Source organism: Phocoena sinus, chromosome 8 (assembly GCF_008692025.1).
Source record: "Phocoena sinus isolate mPhoSin1 chromosome 8, mPhoSin1.pri, whole genome shotgun sequence".
Lineage (NCBI taxonomy): Eukaryota > Metazoa > Chordata > Mammalia > Artiodactyla > Phocoenidae > Phocoena > Phocoena sinus.
In genome coordinates this window covers 22064318-22081672 of record NC_045770.1, presented here as the reverse complement: position 1 = coordinate 22081672, position 17355 = coordinate 22064318, and the positions used below count along the sequence as shown (strand labels likewise).

Sequence of the window (17355 nt, the reverse complement as noted above, 5' to 3'; positions counted from 1 at the left end):
GCTGTCTAGGATCTCCACCTATTCCACTCATGGACTATGGAGAATATCTTTTTTTTTCTTCTTCTTCTTTTATTTGCGGTACGCGGGCCTCTCAACTGTTGTGGCCTCTCCCATTGCGGAGCACAGGCTCCAGACGTGCAGGCTCCATGGCATGTGGGATCTTCCCGGACTGGGGCATGAACCCATGTCCCCTGCATCGGCAGGCGGACTCTCAACCACTGCGCCACCAGGGAAGCCCTGGAGAATATATCTGAATTCCTTTTAGTCCTTGTTACAATGATTTGCATAACCGATGTTAAATACCTGCTAATAATTATTTTTAAAAAGTCCTATCTCTCAAAATCTAGGAATGAGAAAAACTATCCCCTAAAGTTGTTCAAGACATTTGAACAGGTACTGTGAAATATTCCAAGTGCTACATTTTTGCATTATAAGTTAGGGTAAAAAAACACAGAAAGAAGTATGCAGTAGCATCCACACTATGGTGTCAAAATTACTTCATTTGGTAAATGATACCTGGTCAAAAAGCTGTTTGCCAGTTGTGTTGGGCTGAATGGCAAATTCCAGCTCAGCATCCATTGTTGTTACTCTTACATTGATCTGCAATAAAAAACAAAGGGAAAATCAGTAGAAAAGAGAAAAATACTTTTATCTGATTTATAAAATAAAGTGGTATCATATATAGGCAATAAAAAGAAACTCTATAATGTACCTAATATTTTCTAAATATTTATTTATTAAAGTGATAGTTTGATTTATTTATATTTGTTTTTGATTACTTATTGAATACTTAACATACAGTAGGCACGAGGACCTGCGCTTTTCATTTTCTTATTTAGCCTCTGCAACAATACTAGGAGATATGTGCATTTCTATAGAAAAGTTCATTTCTACAGAAAAGTTTCCATCATTTGCCCAAGGACACATGGCTATCAAATGGCAGGGCAGAGGTATAACTCCAAATTCTTTGAATGTCATTCACTATTCCATATTTCTTTCAACATAAAAATCAAATATTTAGTTTCATACTGCAAATGTATTATTCTTCACTTTATAAAAACCATACATCTATTGCCTTTTATTTGCTAAACTTTTTTAAATTCCAATTTTTGGGTGTAAATACCTTTCTAGTTGGATATCTCACCAAAAACGTAACATGCCTTAACCAAAATAATTTTTACTCCAGAATAGCATCTTCACCTAGAATTCACCATGATATGGTAAAAACCTATCTTAACTTTTAACTCACACTATTAGAACTCTAAATCAGACTTATTTCCCCTTACGTTTTACTCATGCTAACAACCACATGTACCTCCACACATGTACTTTTATCTGAAATACCTTCTCTAATCAAAATCTTATAGAGTTCCTTCTTTAAAATAATCTTTTAGGAAATATTAATACACATAAAATACTTGTAACATATACAGACAATGAAGCGTAACAAAATAAAACCCACTGTAACATAACAATAAATATATATTTGGTCTTCATCCTGGTTCCTGGCAGAGCTCCTAAAATCGCTGGAATTTCCTGAGTGATAGATGTGAGAGGATGATCTTTTGTTATTCATAATAAGCTCCTTTCAACCATAACGGAGTTTATGCTAATGAGGTGACTCCAGATGGGCCCTAATAGCTTCAGAATGGAGGCTGGTAGCCAGAGAAACCAATCACATGATTAGAGGATTGAACCTTTTAGACACCCACCCCGACTGCCCAGGAGGGGAAAGGCTGGGGAATGAGCTGATCATCAATGTCCAATGATTTAATCAATCACACCTATGAAATGGAACCTCCATAAAACCCTAAACAAAAGGGTTCAGAGAGCTTCCCTGCTTCTTCCTGCTGAGAGGGTGCTGCACTGCAAACTCCACAAAGACAGAAACTCCTTCACTCAGCACCCTTCGGGACCTCACCTTCTTCATCTGTTTCGTTTGTATCCTTTATAGTACCCTTCATATTAACTAGTAATAGTAAGTAAAGTGTTTCCCTGAGTTCTGTGAGCTGTTATATATAGCAAATTATAGAATCTGAAGAGGGGATCGTGGGAATCCCCAAACGTTAGCCAAGTTAGACAGAAGTGTGAGCCACTTGCACTATCTGTGATTTGCTTCAGAAGTCCAGAGCAGTCCGGTGGGTCTGCGCTAATTCTGGGTAGTTGTGTCAGAACAAATTAAATTGCAGGACACACAACTGGTATCCACATAGAATTGGAGAACTGCTTGGTATGGAAAACCCACACATGTGGTATCAGAACATTCTGAATAAAGAAAATGTTTTCCTTTTTGGTGTCAGAACATTTTGAACAAAGAAAAGGTTCTCCTTTACCCATAAATCTACCATTCAACTTAAAAACTAGAAATGATAAAAAATGTCACCAGTGTATTTCTTCTTTGTGAATTCCCTGACCCCAATGCCCACAGCTAAGTACTAACCTAAATTTTGTGTTTGTCATCCCCTTAGCTTTTTAAAAAACAATATTTCTGTCACAAATGTAGGTATCTATATGTAAAATATTGTTTAGTTTTTGATTTTTAGCTGCATAGCTGTATTAAAATTGTATACTTGCTAATAAAGTCCTTCTTGATGTGGGCAATGATTACATATGTATATTTTATGAAAATTCATCAACTACACACATATATTCTTTTGCATATGTATATTCTATTTCAATAAAAGGTTTAAACAAAAATTTTGCTACACTAGTTTGCCTTTTCACAATTATATTTCTAAGATTCACTGATGTTTTTGTGAGTAGTTGCAATTCATTCATCTTTATATGACTAGACAGTAATTCATTTACCATTTTCCTATCGATTGACATTAAATTGTTTCCAATTTTTTGGTTATTAAGAACAATACTGCTATGAACATTCTTCTACATGTCTCCTAGTGCATGTGTCTGAGTTTCTCTAGGAGTATAACTCAGAATTCCTGGGTGATAAAGTATATGCATAGCTTCAACTTTACAATGTAATGCTGAATTGTCTTCCAACATGATTGTATTAATTTACACTCCCATAAATAATAATTCCTGCTGCTCTATATTTTCACTAATAGTAGATATAATCAGATTTTTTAATGTTTAACAATCTAGTGGGTACAAAATGATATCTCAATATGGTGTTAACATGCAGGTTCTTGATCCCTAATGAAGTTGGAAACTTTTTCTTATGTGTGATATGAAGAATTATAAGACAGCCCCCATGATTTCCTCGCCCCCACCCCCACCTTACTCCCATGATTATGTTAACATTACAAGACAAAAGGGATTTTGCAGATGTACTTAAGGTTACTAATCAGTTGACCTAAAGATAGGAAAATCATTGTGGGTGGGCCTGAGCTAATCACATGATTCCTTTAAAAGCAAAGAGTTTTCTCTGACTGGGTGCAGAAGTCAGAGAGATTTAAAGTGTGAGAGGACTTTGACATTAAAGAGGTTCTCCACTGCTGAATTGGAGGGGGCATGAGCAAAGGACTTGTCACACACACCACACTCTACGACTAAGAGAGACCCCTGGCCAACAGCTAGCAAGAAAATGGGGACTTCATTCACCAGTAAAGAAGGATAGATCATTCTGCAAGGCAATGGATTGTGCCAATGATAGGAATGAAGTTGAAAGAGAACCCCAAACTTCAGATGAGAATGCAGTTGAGCTACACCTTGACTTCAGGGTAGTGAGACCCTGAGCAGAGAACCCATTCATATCATCCCGTATTTCCAGCATATAAAACTGTGAGATAATAGATGTGTGTTGTTTCAAGCTACCAAATTTGTGATAATTTGTTATAGAGCAATAGAAAAGTAATATAATATGCTTATTGACCACTCAGTCTCCCCATCTTTCAAAATGTCTGTTCACATGTATTGCTTATTTTCTATTGGGTTGTCTTTTTCTTACTCATATGTGGGAGATCTTTATATATTCTAGATATTAATCCTTTGTCAGTTACGTGCATTACAAAGAAATCTACTAGTTTGTAGCTTGCCCTTCTATTTTATGAAGAGTCCCTCTCTATGATAAACATTTTTAAAATTTTAATGTTGAATTTATCAATGTTTTACATGCAGATATCAATTTTTTGCCATATTTAAGAAAACCTTTAACACAACACTGTAAATCAACTATACCCCAATACAAAATAATTTTTTTTTTTTTTAAAAAGCAAAGAAATCCTTCCCGAGTCTGGAGTCATAAAGATATTCTTATATTTCCTATCAAAGTTTTGTTTTTCATAGTTTGTCTTCAATGATTTTTGCTTATGATTTAAGGTAGAAATCCAATTTCATTTCCTAATCCCCAGAGGGATAATAATACAGTGATTTTAAACATCCAAACATGCTGTATATTGATTACCTCATTCACTCTCCAAAGACTGCACTGTCACAAATCTAATGTCCATAGGTATGGGTCTTATTTTGTGCTATTCTGTTGTACTGTTCAATTGAACTATTCTGCCAATACCATATTGTCTGAATTACTGTATCTTTAAATAAGCCTTGATATCTGGTATGGCAAGTCATCCCTTATTATTTTCAGAACTGTTTTGGCTATTCTTGTCTCTTTGTTCTTGCTCTTGACTCCACATATAATTATAAATTTTTCAAAACACCACATTATGATTTAAATTGGAACTACACTAAATTCATCAGCCTCTTGGGGTAAAAAATGACATCTTTTCAATATTGACTCTTACTATCCAAGTGTATGGTTCTTTCTATGCATTGATTTAGGTCTTCTTTAAGATCTTTTTAAAAAATGTTTATAATTTCCTCCAGAAAAATCATATTAATCATTTAAGATATCTTTCTCCTATGGTTTTATAGCTATTATAAGTATAGGTTCATAATCCCAAGACATCCTAAATGCATTGAAAACTCTAGTTTATTAGCTAATTTCTAGCAAAAACAATTGAAGTAAGTCCACCTGGTGAATTAATTTATCCCACTTCAAATGGATATTCACACACCGATCTACAGAAATGCTGATGTGATGCAACAGACCTTGATGGAAATTTCATAACACTACTTATGCACATAATACATTGTATATTCATCTTTCTAAAATCCAAAGAATTCCAACTACTGAAACTCATCTAGCTTAAAGCGTTTCAAACATAGGGTCATAAATATGATGAAGTATCTTTCCAAAATTTTTTCTGGTTTTACTTCTGTAGAAATGCAATTGATTTTTATATTGATCCTTTTATCAGCTCCCTTGCCAACTGTTAAAATGTAAATTCTTGTATTTATATAAACCAGGGGTCAGAAAACTTTTTCTGTAAAGGTACAAATAGTAAATATTTCAGGCTTTGCAGACCATACTGTCTGCTGCATCTAGTCAATTCTCCTGCTATAGCAGAAAAGCAGTTATAGATAATAAACAATGAGCATACTGTGTTCCAACAAAACTTTACAGACATTGAAATTTGAATTTCATATAATTTTCAAGTCATGAAATATTACTATTCGTTTGATTTTTTTTTCAACCATTGAAAATGTAAGAATCATTCTTAGCTTGAAGGTTGTACAAAAACAAGTGGTGGGCTGGCTCTGGCCTATGGGCCATAATTTGCCAACCCAATATAAATAAATACCTTAACATCTTCAAAGTGTTTCTTCCTTTCCAGTACTAGAGTTTTTAATTATTCTGCACATGCTTTCTGTTCAATGTTGAACAGCGGCAGTGATAGTGTGTACATTTTGTCTTGTCCCCGATCTTAAAAGAAAAGCTTCCACTGTTAACAAATTAAGAATTACGTTTGTTATAGGTTTTCTTCAATACTTAGCTTAAGAAGTATTGGTTTTTACTTTTAAATCATGAATAGCTGTTCAATTTTAGCAACTGCTCTGAATTTATTATATGATTTTTCTCCTTAAAACTAACCATATGATTGTAGCAGAGACTACTTGTTGTTTGACCACCAAAATCTAACAGAATTACCGTTTGACATGGCTACTGAGCTACAAGAACATTTCTCAATGTCTCTTGCAATTAGGTATGGCTATGTGACTAAGGTCTCACCAACAGAATATGAACAGAAGAGACAGATATAAGGCCACTTTTCAGCCTAGTCATAAATAGTGAGCATGCTTCAGTAGCTGCTCACGGGCTCTAGAGCAGAGGCTCAGCAGTTGTGGCATAAGGGCTTAGCTACTCCGCGGCACGTGGGATCTTCCTGGACCAGGGCTCGAACCTGTGTCCCCTGCATTGGCAGGCGGATTCCTAACCACTGTGCCACCAGGGAAGCCTTATATATAATTTTTAATCCTTACTCTTAGGAAAAATAAATGTTCTCCACTCAATTATTCAGACAGTTTTCCAAACTACTTTTAACTTTCACATTACTATCAGAAATAAGAGCTCTAGTTGATCCACATCCTTACAGCCAAGGTATTATCAGTCTAATTATAGCTCCTCTGGTAAATATAAGGTGGTATCTCACTGTATTTTTAATTTATGTTTCCCTGATAACCAAAGATACTGAGGATATTTTCAACTGCTTATTCGCTATTAATATATTTTCTTTTGTGAAGTAGCTGTTCAAAGTTTTTGCCCACTTTTTAAAAATTGGGTTGTCTTACTGAATTCTAAAAGAATGCTATACTGAAATCATTTTCTCCCAATCTGCCTTGCCTTTTTTACTTTCTTATTGTTGTCTTTCAAATAGCAAATTTTTTTTTGATTAACCCATTTTTTTAGGTTCAACGGCTTAAATGAGGTATAATTTTTTTTAACATCTTTATTGGAGTATAATTGCTTTACAATGGTGTGTTAGTTTCTGCTTTATAACAAAGTGAATCAGTTATACATATACATATGTTCCCATATCTCTTCCCTCGTGTCTCCCTCCCTCCCACCCTCCCTATCCCACCCCTCTAGGTGGTCACAAAGCACCGAGTTGATCTCCCTGTGCTATGCAGCTGCTTCCCACTAGCTATCCATTTTATGTTTCGTAGTGTATGTATGTCCATGCCACTCTCTCACTTTGTCATAGCTTACCCTTCGCCCTCCCCATATCCTCAAGTCCATTCTCTAGTAGGTCTCTGTCTTTATTCCTGTCTTACCCCTAGGTTCTTCATGACATTTTCTTTTTCTTAGATTCCATATATATATGTGTTAGCATACGGTATTTGTCTTTCTCTTTCTGACTTACTTCACTCTGTATGACAGACTCTAGGTCCATCCACTTCACTACAAATAACTCAATTTCATTTATTTTTATGGCTGAGTAATATTCCATTGTATGTGTCACATCTATTTTATCCATTCATCTGATGATGGACACTTAGGTTGTTTCCATCTCCTGGCTATTGTAAATAGAGCTGCAATGAATATTTTGGTACATGACTCTTTCTGAATTATGGTTTTCTCACCGTATATGCCCAGTAGTGGGACTGCTGGGTCATATGGTAGTTTTTTTTTTTTTTTAAAACATCTTTATTGGGGTATAATTGCTTTACAATGGTGTGCTAGTATCTGCTTTATAACAAAGTGAATCAGTTATACATATACATATGTTCTCATATGTCTTCCCTCTTGCATCTCCCTCCCTCCCACTCTCCCTATCCCACCACTCCAGGCTGTCACAAAGCACCGAGCTAATATCCTGTGCCTTGTGGCTGCTTCCCCCTAGCTATCTACCTTACTACGTTTGTTAGTGTGTATATGTCCATGACTCTCTCTCACCCTGTCAAAGCTCACCCTTCCCCCTCCCCATATCCTCAAGTCCGTTCTCCAGTAGGTCTGCGTCTTTATTCCTGTCTTACCCCTAGGTTATTCATGACATTTTTCCTTAAATTCCATATATATGTGTTAGCATACGGTATTTGTCTTTTTCTTTCTGACTTACTTCACTCTGTATGACAGACTCTAGGTCTATCCATCTCATTACAAATAGCTCAATTTCATTTCTTTTTAAGGCTGAGTAATATTCCATTGTATATATGTGCCACATCTTCTTTATCCATTCATCCGATGATGGGCGCTTAGGTTGTTTCCATCTCCGGGCTATTGTAAATAGAGCTGCAATGAACATTTTGGTACATGACTCTTTTTGAATTTTGGTTTTCTCAGGGTATATGCCAAGTAGTGGGATTGCTGGGTCATATGGTAATTCTATTTGTAGTTTTTTAAGGAACCTCCATACTGTTCTCCATAGTGGCGGTACCAATTCACATTCCCACCAGCAGTGCAAGAGTGTTCCCTTTTCTCCACACCTTCTCCAGCATTTATTGTTTCTAGATATTTTGATGATGGCCATTCTGACCGGTGTGAGATGATATCTCATTGTAGTTTTAATTTGCATTTCTCTAATGATTAATGATGTTGAGCATTCTTTCATGTGTTTGTTGGCAGTCTGTATATCTTCTTTGGAGAAATGTCTACTTAGGTCTTCTGTCCATTTTTGGATTCGGTTGTTTGCTTTTTTGTTATTGAGCTGCATGAGCTGCTTGTAAATTTTGGAGATTAATCCTTTGTCAGCTGTTTCGTTTGCAAATATTTTCTCCCATTCTGAGGGTTGTCTTTTTGCCTTGTTTATGGTTTCCTTTGCTGTGCAAAAGCTCTGAAGTTTCATTAGGTCCCATTTGTTTATTTTTGCTTTTATTTCCATTTCTCTAGCAGGAGGTAGGTCAAAAAGGATCTTGCTGTGATCTATGTCACAGAGTGTTCTGCCTATGTTTTCCTCTAAGTGTTTGATAGTTTCTGGCCTTACATTTAGGTCTTTAATCCATTTTGAGCTGATTTTTGTGTATGGTGTTAGGGAGTGTTCTAATCTCATACTTTTACATGTACCTGTCCAGTTTTCCCAGCACCACTTATTCAAGAGGCTGTCCTTTGTACACTGTACATTCCTGCCTCCTTTATCAAAGATAAGGTGACCATAAGTGAGTGGGTTTATCTCTGGGCTTTCTATCCTGTTCCACTGATCTATATTTCTGTTTCTGTGCCAGTACCATACTGTCTTGATTACTATAGCTTTGTACTGTAGTCTGAAGTCAGGGAGCCAGATTTCTCCAGCTCCGTTTTTCATTCTCAAGATTGCTTTGGCTATTCGGGGTCTTTGGGTTTCCATACAAATTGTGAAATTTTTTGTTCTAGTTCTGTGAAAAACGCCAATGGTAGTTTGATAGGGACTGCATTGAATCTGTAGATTGCTTTGGGTAGTAGAGTCATTTTCACAATGTTGATTCTTCCAATCCAAGAACATGGTATATCTCTCCATCTATTTGTATCATCTTTAATTCCTTTCATCAGTGTCTTATAATTTTCTGCATACAGGTCTTTTGTCTACTTAGGTAGGTTTATTCCTAGGTATTTTGTTCTTTTTGTTGCAATGGTAAATGGGAGTGTTTTCTTGATTTCACTTTCAGGTTTTTCATCATTAGTGTACAGGAATGCCAGAGATTTCTGTGCATTAATTTTGTATCCTGCTACTTTACCAAATTCACTGATTAGCTCTAGTAGTTTTCTGGTAGCATCTTTAGTATTCTCTATGTATACTATCATGTCATCTGCAAACAGTGACAGCTTTACTTCTTCTTTTCCAATTTGGATTTCTTTTATTTCCTTTTCTTCTCTGATTGCTATGGCTAAAACTTCCAAAACTATGTTGAATAAGAGTGGGCAACCTTGTCTTATTACTGATCTTAGTGGAAATGCTTTCAGTTTTTCACCATTGAGGATGATGTTGGCTGTCGGTTTGTCATATATGGCCTATATGGAAAGTTCCCTCTATGCCTAATTTCTGGAGAGTTTTTATCATGAATGGGTGCTGAATTTTGTCGAAAGCTTTCTCTGCATCTACTGAGATGACCATATGGTCTTTCTCCTTCAATTTGCTAATATGGTGTATCACATTGATTGATTTGCGTATATTGAAGAATCCTTGCATTCCTGAAATAAACATCACTTGATCATGATGTATGATCCTCTAAATGTGCTGTTGGATTCTGTTTGCTAGTATTTTGTTAAGGATTTTTGCATCTATGTTCATCAGTGATATTGGCCTGTAGTTTCCTTTCTTTGTGACATCCTTGCCTGGTTTTGGTATCAGGGTGATTGATGGTGGCCTCGTAGAATGAGTTTGGGAGTGTTCCTCCCTCTGCTATATTTTGGAAGAGTTTGAGAAGGACAGGTGTTAGCAAAATGTTTGATAGAATTCGCCTGTGAAGCCATCTGGTCCTGGGCTTTTGTTTCTTGGAAGATTTTCAATCACAATTTCAATTTCACAGCTTGTGATTCGTCTGTTCATATTTTCTATTTCTTCCTGATTCAGTCTTGGCAGGTTGTGCATTTCTAAGAATTTGTCCATTTCTTCCAGGTTGTCCATTTTATTGGCATAGAGTTGCTTGTAATAATCTCTCACGATCTTTTGTATTTCTGCAGTGTCAGTTGTTACTTCTCCTTTTTCATTTCTAATTCTATTGATTTCAGTCTTCTCCCTTTTTTTCTTGATGAGTCTGGCTAATGGTTTATCAATTTTGTTTATCTTCTCAAAGAACCAGCTTTTAGTTTTACTGATCTTTGCTATCATTTCCTTCATTAATTTCTGATGTAATCTTTATGATTTCCTTCCTTCTGCTAATTTTGGGGTTTTCTGGTTCTTCTTTCTCTAACTGCTTTAGGTGCAAGGTTAGGTTGTTTATTCGAGATGTTTCCTGTTTCTTAAGGTAGGATTGTATTGTTATAAACTTCCCTCTTAGAACTGCTTTTGCTGCATCCCATAGGTTTTGGGTCGTCGTGTCTCCATTGTCATGTTTCTAGTTATTTTTTGATTTCCTCTTTGATTTTTTCAGTGATCACTTCGTTATTAAGTAGTGTGTTGTTTAGCCTCCATGTGTTTGTACTTTTTACAGATCTTTTCCTGTAATTGATATCTACTCTCATAGTGTTGTGGTCAGAAAAGATACATGATACAATTTCAATTTTCTTAAATTTACCAAGGCTTGATTTGTGATCCAAGATATGATCTATCCTGGAGAATGTTCTATGAGCACCTGAGAAAAATGTGTATTCTGGGTTTTTTTTGATGGAATATCCTATAAATATCAATTAAGTCCATCTTGTTTAATGTATCATTTAAAGTTTGTGTTTCCTTATTTATTTTCATTTTGGATGATCTGCCCATTGGTGAAAGTGGGGTGTTAAAGTCCCCTACTATGAATGTGTTACTGTCGATTTCCCCTTTTATGGCTGTCAGTATTTGTCTTATGTATTGAGGTGCTCCTATGTTGGGTGCATAAATATTTACAATTTTTGTATCTTCTTCTTGGGTCGATCCCTTGATCATTATGTAGTGTCCTTCTTTGTCTCTTCTAATAGTCTTCATTTTAAAGTCTATTTTGTCTGATATGAGAATTGCTACTCCAGCTTTCTTTTGGTTTCCATTTGCATGGAATATTTTTTTCCATCCCCTTAATTTCAATCTGTATGTGTCTCTAGGTCTGAAGTGGGCCTCTTGTAGACAGCATATATATGCGTCTTATTTTTGTATCCATTCAGCCAGTCTGTGTCTTTTGGTGGGAGCATTTAATCCATTTATGTTTAAGGTAATTATTGATATGTATGTTCCTATTCCCATTTTCTTAATTGTTTTGGGTTTGTTATTGTAGGTCTTTTCCTTCTCTTGTGTTTCTTGCCTAGAGAAGATCCTTTAGCATTTGTTGTAATGCTGGTTTGGTGGTGCTGAACTCTCTCAGCTTTTGCTTGTCTGTAAAGGTTTTAATTTCTCCATCAAATCTGAATGAGATCCTTGCTGGGCAGAGTAATCTTGGTCGTAGGTTTTTCTCCTTCATCACTTTAAATATGTCTTGCCAGTCCCTTCTGGCTTGCAGAGTTTCTGCTCTAAGATCAGCTGTTAACCGTATGGGGATTCCCTTGTGTGTTATTTCTTGTTTTTCCCTTGCTGCTTTTAATACGTTTTCTTTGTATTTAATTTTTGACAGTTTGAGTAATATGTGTCTTATCATGTTTCTCCTTGGATTTATCCTGTATGGGACTCTCTGTGCTTCCTGGACGATTAACTATTTCCTTTCCCGTATTAGCGAAGTTTTCAACTACAAACTCTTCAAATATTTTCTCAGTCCCTTTCTTTTTCTCTTCTTCTTCTGGAACCCCTATAATTCGAATGTTGGTGTGTTTAATGTTGTCCCAGAGGTCTCTGAGACTGTCCTCAGTTTTTTTCATTTTTTTTTTCTTTATTCTGCTCTGCAGTAGTTATTTCCACTATTTTATCATCCAGTTCACTTATCTGCTCTTCTGCCTCAGTTATTCTGCTATTGATCCCTTCTAGAGTATTTTTAATTTCATTTATTGTGTTGTTCATCGTTGCTTGTTTCATCTTTACTTCTTCTAGGTCCTTGTTAAATGTTTCTTGCATTTCCTCTATTCTATTTCCAAGATTTGGGATCATCTTTACTATCATTATTCTGAATTCGTTTTCAGGTAGATTGCCTATTTCCTCTTCATTTGTTAGGTCTGGTGGGTTTTTATCTTGCTCCTTCATCTGCTGTGTTTTTCTGTCTTCTCATTTTGCTTATCTTACTGTGTTTGGGGTCTCCTTTTTGCAGGTTGTAGGTTCGTAGTTCCCATTGTTTTTGGTGTCTGTCTCCAGTGGCTAAAGTTGGTTCAGTGGGTTGTGTAGCCTTCCTGGTGGAAGGGACTAGTGCCTGTGTTCTGGTGGATAAGGTTGGATCTTGTCTTTCTGGTGGGCAGGTCCACGTCTAGTGGTGTGTTTTGGGGTGTCTGTGGATTTATTATGATTTTAGGCAGCCTCTCTGCTAATGGGTGGGGTTGTGTTCCTGTCTTGCTAGTTGTTTGGTATAGGGTGTCCAGAACTGTAGCTTGCTGGTCGTTGAGTGAAGCTGGGTGTTGGTGTTGAGATGGAGATCTCTGGGAGATTTTCGCTGTTTGAAATTACGTGGAGCTGGGAGGTCTCTTGTGGACCAGTGTCCTAAAGTTGGCTCTCCCACCTCAGAGGCACAGCACTGACTCCTGGCTGCAGCACCAGGAGACTTTCATACACATGGCCTGCCCGTGGTGCCGACGACTGTCGCGGCTTCGGCCGCCAGGGCCCCTCCAGAGCCGGCAGTCGCAGGGAGGCCACCTCCCCTCAGGCTCCGGGGCAGTTCCGTCACGGCAGAGGGAAGAGACCCCGAGCCAGGAGTTCCTGCTCTACGGAAATGTGGGCTCCTTTCTCCAAATAGCAAACTTTTTAATTTTGATGTTCAATTTTTTTTTTTAATGCTTCAAACTTTCTGTGTACTATCAAAGAAATCTTTGCCTACCCCATGACTGCAAAAATGTTTTCTATTTTCTTCTAGAAGTTTTATAGTTTGGGCCTTTTAATTTAGGCCTGTGATCCATTCAGAGTTAGTTGTCTGTGTAAACTGTGATATAAGAGTCAAGATTCGTATTTTTCTGTATGGATAACTCTTTGTTCCAACATCATTTCTTGAAAAGAATTTAATTTCCCTATTGAATTGTGTGACAACATTGTGTGTGGAGATGTATATTTGTTCCACTGATCCTATTATCTAATATTTTAATGCCACACTGTCTTATTTTTGTTGCCTGAAAATAAGTGTTGAAATCCAGGAGTATAAGTGCTCCACCCTTGTTTTTTTTTTATTTTATTTTTTAAATAAATTCATTTATTTATTTTTGGCTGTGCTGGGTCTTCGTTGCTCCGTGAGGGCTTTTCTCTGGCTGCAGCGAGTGGGAGACTACTCTTCGTTGCAGTGTGTGGGCCTCTCACTGTAGTGGTCTCTCTTGTTATGGAGCAGGGGCTCTAGGCACGTGGGCTTCAGTAGTTGTGGCTCACAGGCTCTAGAGCTCAGGCTCAGTAGTTGTCACGCATCAGCTTGGTTCCTCCGCAGCATGGGGAATCTTCCCAGACTAGGGCTCGAACCTGTGTCCCCTGCACTGGCAGGCGGACTTCTAACCACTGTGCCATCAGGGAAACCCCACCCTTTACTTTTTTTTTTTAACAACTTTATTGGAGTATAATTGCTTTACAATGTTTTCTTAGTTTCTGCTGTACAACAAAGTGAATCAGCTATATGTATAAATATATCCCCATATCCCCTCCCTCTTGCGTCTCCCTCCCACCCTCCCTATCCCACGCCTCTAGGTGGTCACAAAGCACCGAGCTGATCTCCCTGTGCTATGCGGCTGCTTCCCACTAGCTATTGCTTTAGCTATTCCACGTAAGTTTTGGCTCTTCCATAAACATTTTATAATCAGCTAGTCAATTTTAACCAAAGGGATTCAACTGATTAGAATCACATTCAATCTACCAATATATTTGGGGAGAACAGACATTGTAGTAATATTTTCTAGACATATCTATGACCAACGTTTATTTTTGTATACATTTTGGTCTTTTTAAGTACTTATAAGTTTTCGGCGTAGAGATCTTGTACAGCATCTGTAAAGTTATTCCTAAATACTTTATGTTTTCGATGCTATTACAAATGGAATTATTTCATTTATTGAATTTTGCTGCTAGTATATAAAACAGAAAACTGATTTTTAAAAAATATAATCTTATGTCCAACAATCTTGCTAAATTCTGTTATTAGTTCTAATCGTTGTTTTGTAAATTCCAGGTTATTTACATAATTATGTCATCTGCAAATAGAAAAATTTAATTTTTGCTTTGTATTGATTATGCCTTTCACTTTCTTTTATTCTTCTCTCCCTCCAACAATGCACTTTTTTACCTGCTAAATGTTTAAAAGTAATTCGAAAGTGACATTCATGCCAGAAAATTCAAATAACCACAACCAATTATTTTCTTAAAAAGATAACTGGCCAAAAAATTCTTGAAAAAAAAACCCTGATTTTGTTAGATGAAGAAAAGTACATTTATCCTAAGATAAAAGAATAAACCTTAGTCACAAATTATATAATTATAAAACTTAATAAAATGATCACATATATACCATTAAATCAAAAATCTAGGACTATATATAATATCAGCACTGGTATCACTAGCATCAAGGCTAGAATTATGAGAAAATTAATACTGCATGGATCCTTCTGACCTCTCATTATTTTCTCCTGTTTAACACTAAGTTACTTTTTACTAAGCACTGAATGTATATGTACCAGGATCTTCTAATCCTCACCAGACTCTCCAGTAAGTAACTAATTATATCTCCATTTTATATGTGAAGAAATTAAGAATTGGAGAGACTGAACTAATCTAACAAAGGTCAGTCAGGTTAAGTGGCAGGGCAAGGATAAGAACTAAGTTTGACCCCACAACCTGTAGTAATCTTAATTACAGTGTCACCTAAACCTCTTCATCACTGGCCCACATAACACCATACTAGATCTAGCCACATTAATCTAAAACAAACAACAGTAATATCAGTGCTTTTTACCCCCCCAAAACTCTACCATAATACTCTGCCTTGTTTCGAAAGGAACTTAATGCCACTGATATTTTATTAAGTAAGCAGTGTCAGAAGTAATAAAATACACTTACTGGTTTCGGCATTTTCCTTCTCTTTTTGTCACCCTCTTTAAAAATTCTTCACTTTTATGAATTCTGTTGTTCTTCTGTTAAAGAAAAGAAAGCATAATTGATCTATTATCTTTTTATATAGTAATGTTTTTGCTTAACAATATAATTTGTATAAAGAAAACTTTAAACTAACATTTTAAAATGTTACAATTAACATGGAGCTCATTTTATTCTAATTTTCAATGTCTTCTATTATTCACATTCTTTTAAAATACTTATATCTGTGATTTAAAACAGCACACATCTCAAATAACATAGTATAAAGCATCTCAATCATCAACTAAAAGTTTTAATTTAATTACAGACAACACATAGCAGAGGAAAGATTACTAAGGGCCAAATGCTTTCTCTTTCTGAGTCAAGTTTGCCCCTATTATACCCAGACTGGTAGAGAAGAGGGACGGCAAAGAAGAGAACAGATGGATTCAGATTCTAAAGAAATGAATTCAGGAACACTTCTCAACCTTTCTTCTTCTGTACTGCCAAAGACAAAAAAGTAAATACTGATTAATGTAAACTACAAAAAGATAACTTTTTAAAGAAAATTATTTTTCCTCCTTGAAAGTTTAAAAGTCCAAGTAGAGACAAATAACATTAAGAGTAACTTTTTCACCTAAGGTAGATAAAACAGCCATAGTATGCACAGTAGTAATCTGCACGCTACTCATCAGCAAGCTAATGGTCTTCACGGAAATACAGAATTGTCCTGAAGACCAATGTTAAATTATATATTCTCACGCTCAGGCAAAAGAAGTAAATCTTAATCCAGGAAAAACAATGGACTATTTCAGGGTAAATGTTCTCACAAACATCTAACAAAATTGGATTTTCCCCCTACAAACCTACCAAAAGATGTAACATTTTTAACCATTTACTTGTCCAGAAAAAAATGATTATCATTCCACTTTGAAAACCTATAGTAAGAAATATATTAATTACCTGAAAATCAGCTTATATAAGTAATATCTTTGCCAAGAAATTTTTATTCATTACACTATCAATTAAATTAATATAGAATTACTTTTGTATTTTAAAAATATATTATCAATTGCTTTTTAAGATACTATTATTAAAAAAACTGAAAATTCTCCAAATTGAAATAAAAACAAAGGATCGAAGTAAGGTCATTTCTCTAAATTTTAGCCAGTTACATGTCAATGAACCTCTCCCCATACAGGGAACTGCATCAAGAGAAATTTCTCATCTAATACAATGGGCTATGAAATTCAGTTAGAAGTATTAAATTCCTCATTTCCTAACTCTTAACTAGGAATGATAGATAAATATTCCCTACCTACAATCACCTACCTTCATGAACCTAACTGTACTTCAGTCCTATCTTCCACTTCCAAATCCTCTTTTCACCCCTACTATCAAATTCATCTCAGGTCTTAAATCAGCCTCAAAAACCAACATTTTACATCATTTATAAACTAGTAACTCCCAAATCTGTATCTCCAGACTTGCTTGGCTAACTTGGCTTGCTCAATATCTAAATGATACCTCAAATACAACATGGCTAAAACATGGCTTAAATCCCTACACCCCAGAGTCAAATCTGCTTTTTCCACAAGTTTTGGTGACGTATTTCTATAAAGTTATTCATAGTATTCTCTCATGATTTTTTTTATATCTCTACTACATCTACAGTTATGATCCCCTTTCCATTCCTAATACTGTTAATTTTTGCCTTAGCTTTTGCTTGATTAACCTTGCCAGAAGTTTGCTTCATTTTTGTTGATATTCTTGTTTCTTTTGTTTTGTTAATTTCTGTCCTTTTTCTCATCATTTTTCTTCTCATTAATTGGCTTTT

General features: G+C 35.9%; 1 protein-coding gene across 2 annotated transcripts in view; it reads right to left on the bottom strand.

Annotated features, from left to right (window-relative positions):
• RDX (radixin) overlaps nt 1-17355 on the bottom strand; it is a 99759-nt gene that overhangs the window by 70661 nt on the left and 11743 nt on the right. For both annotated transcript variants that reach the window (XM_032640165.1, XM_032640164.1), the window contains exons 2-3: nt 15504-15577; nt 517-600 (exon numbers count right to left, since the gene is read on the bottom strand). In XM_032640165.1, the coding sequence (XP_032496056.1) occupies nt 517-600; nt 15504-15515 (96 nt within the window). In that variant the 5' untranslated portion in view covers nt 15516-15577. The remainder of the gene's footprint in view (nt 1-516; nt 601-15503; nt 15578-17355) is intronic.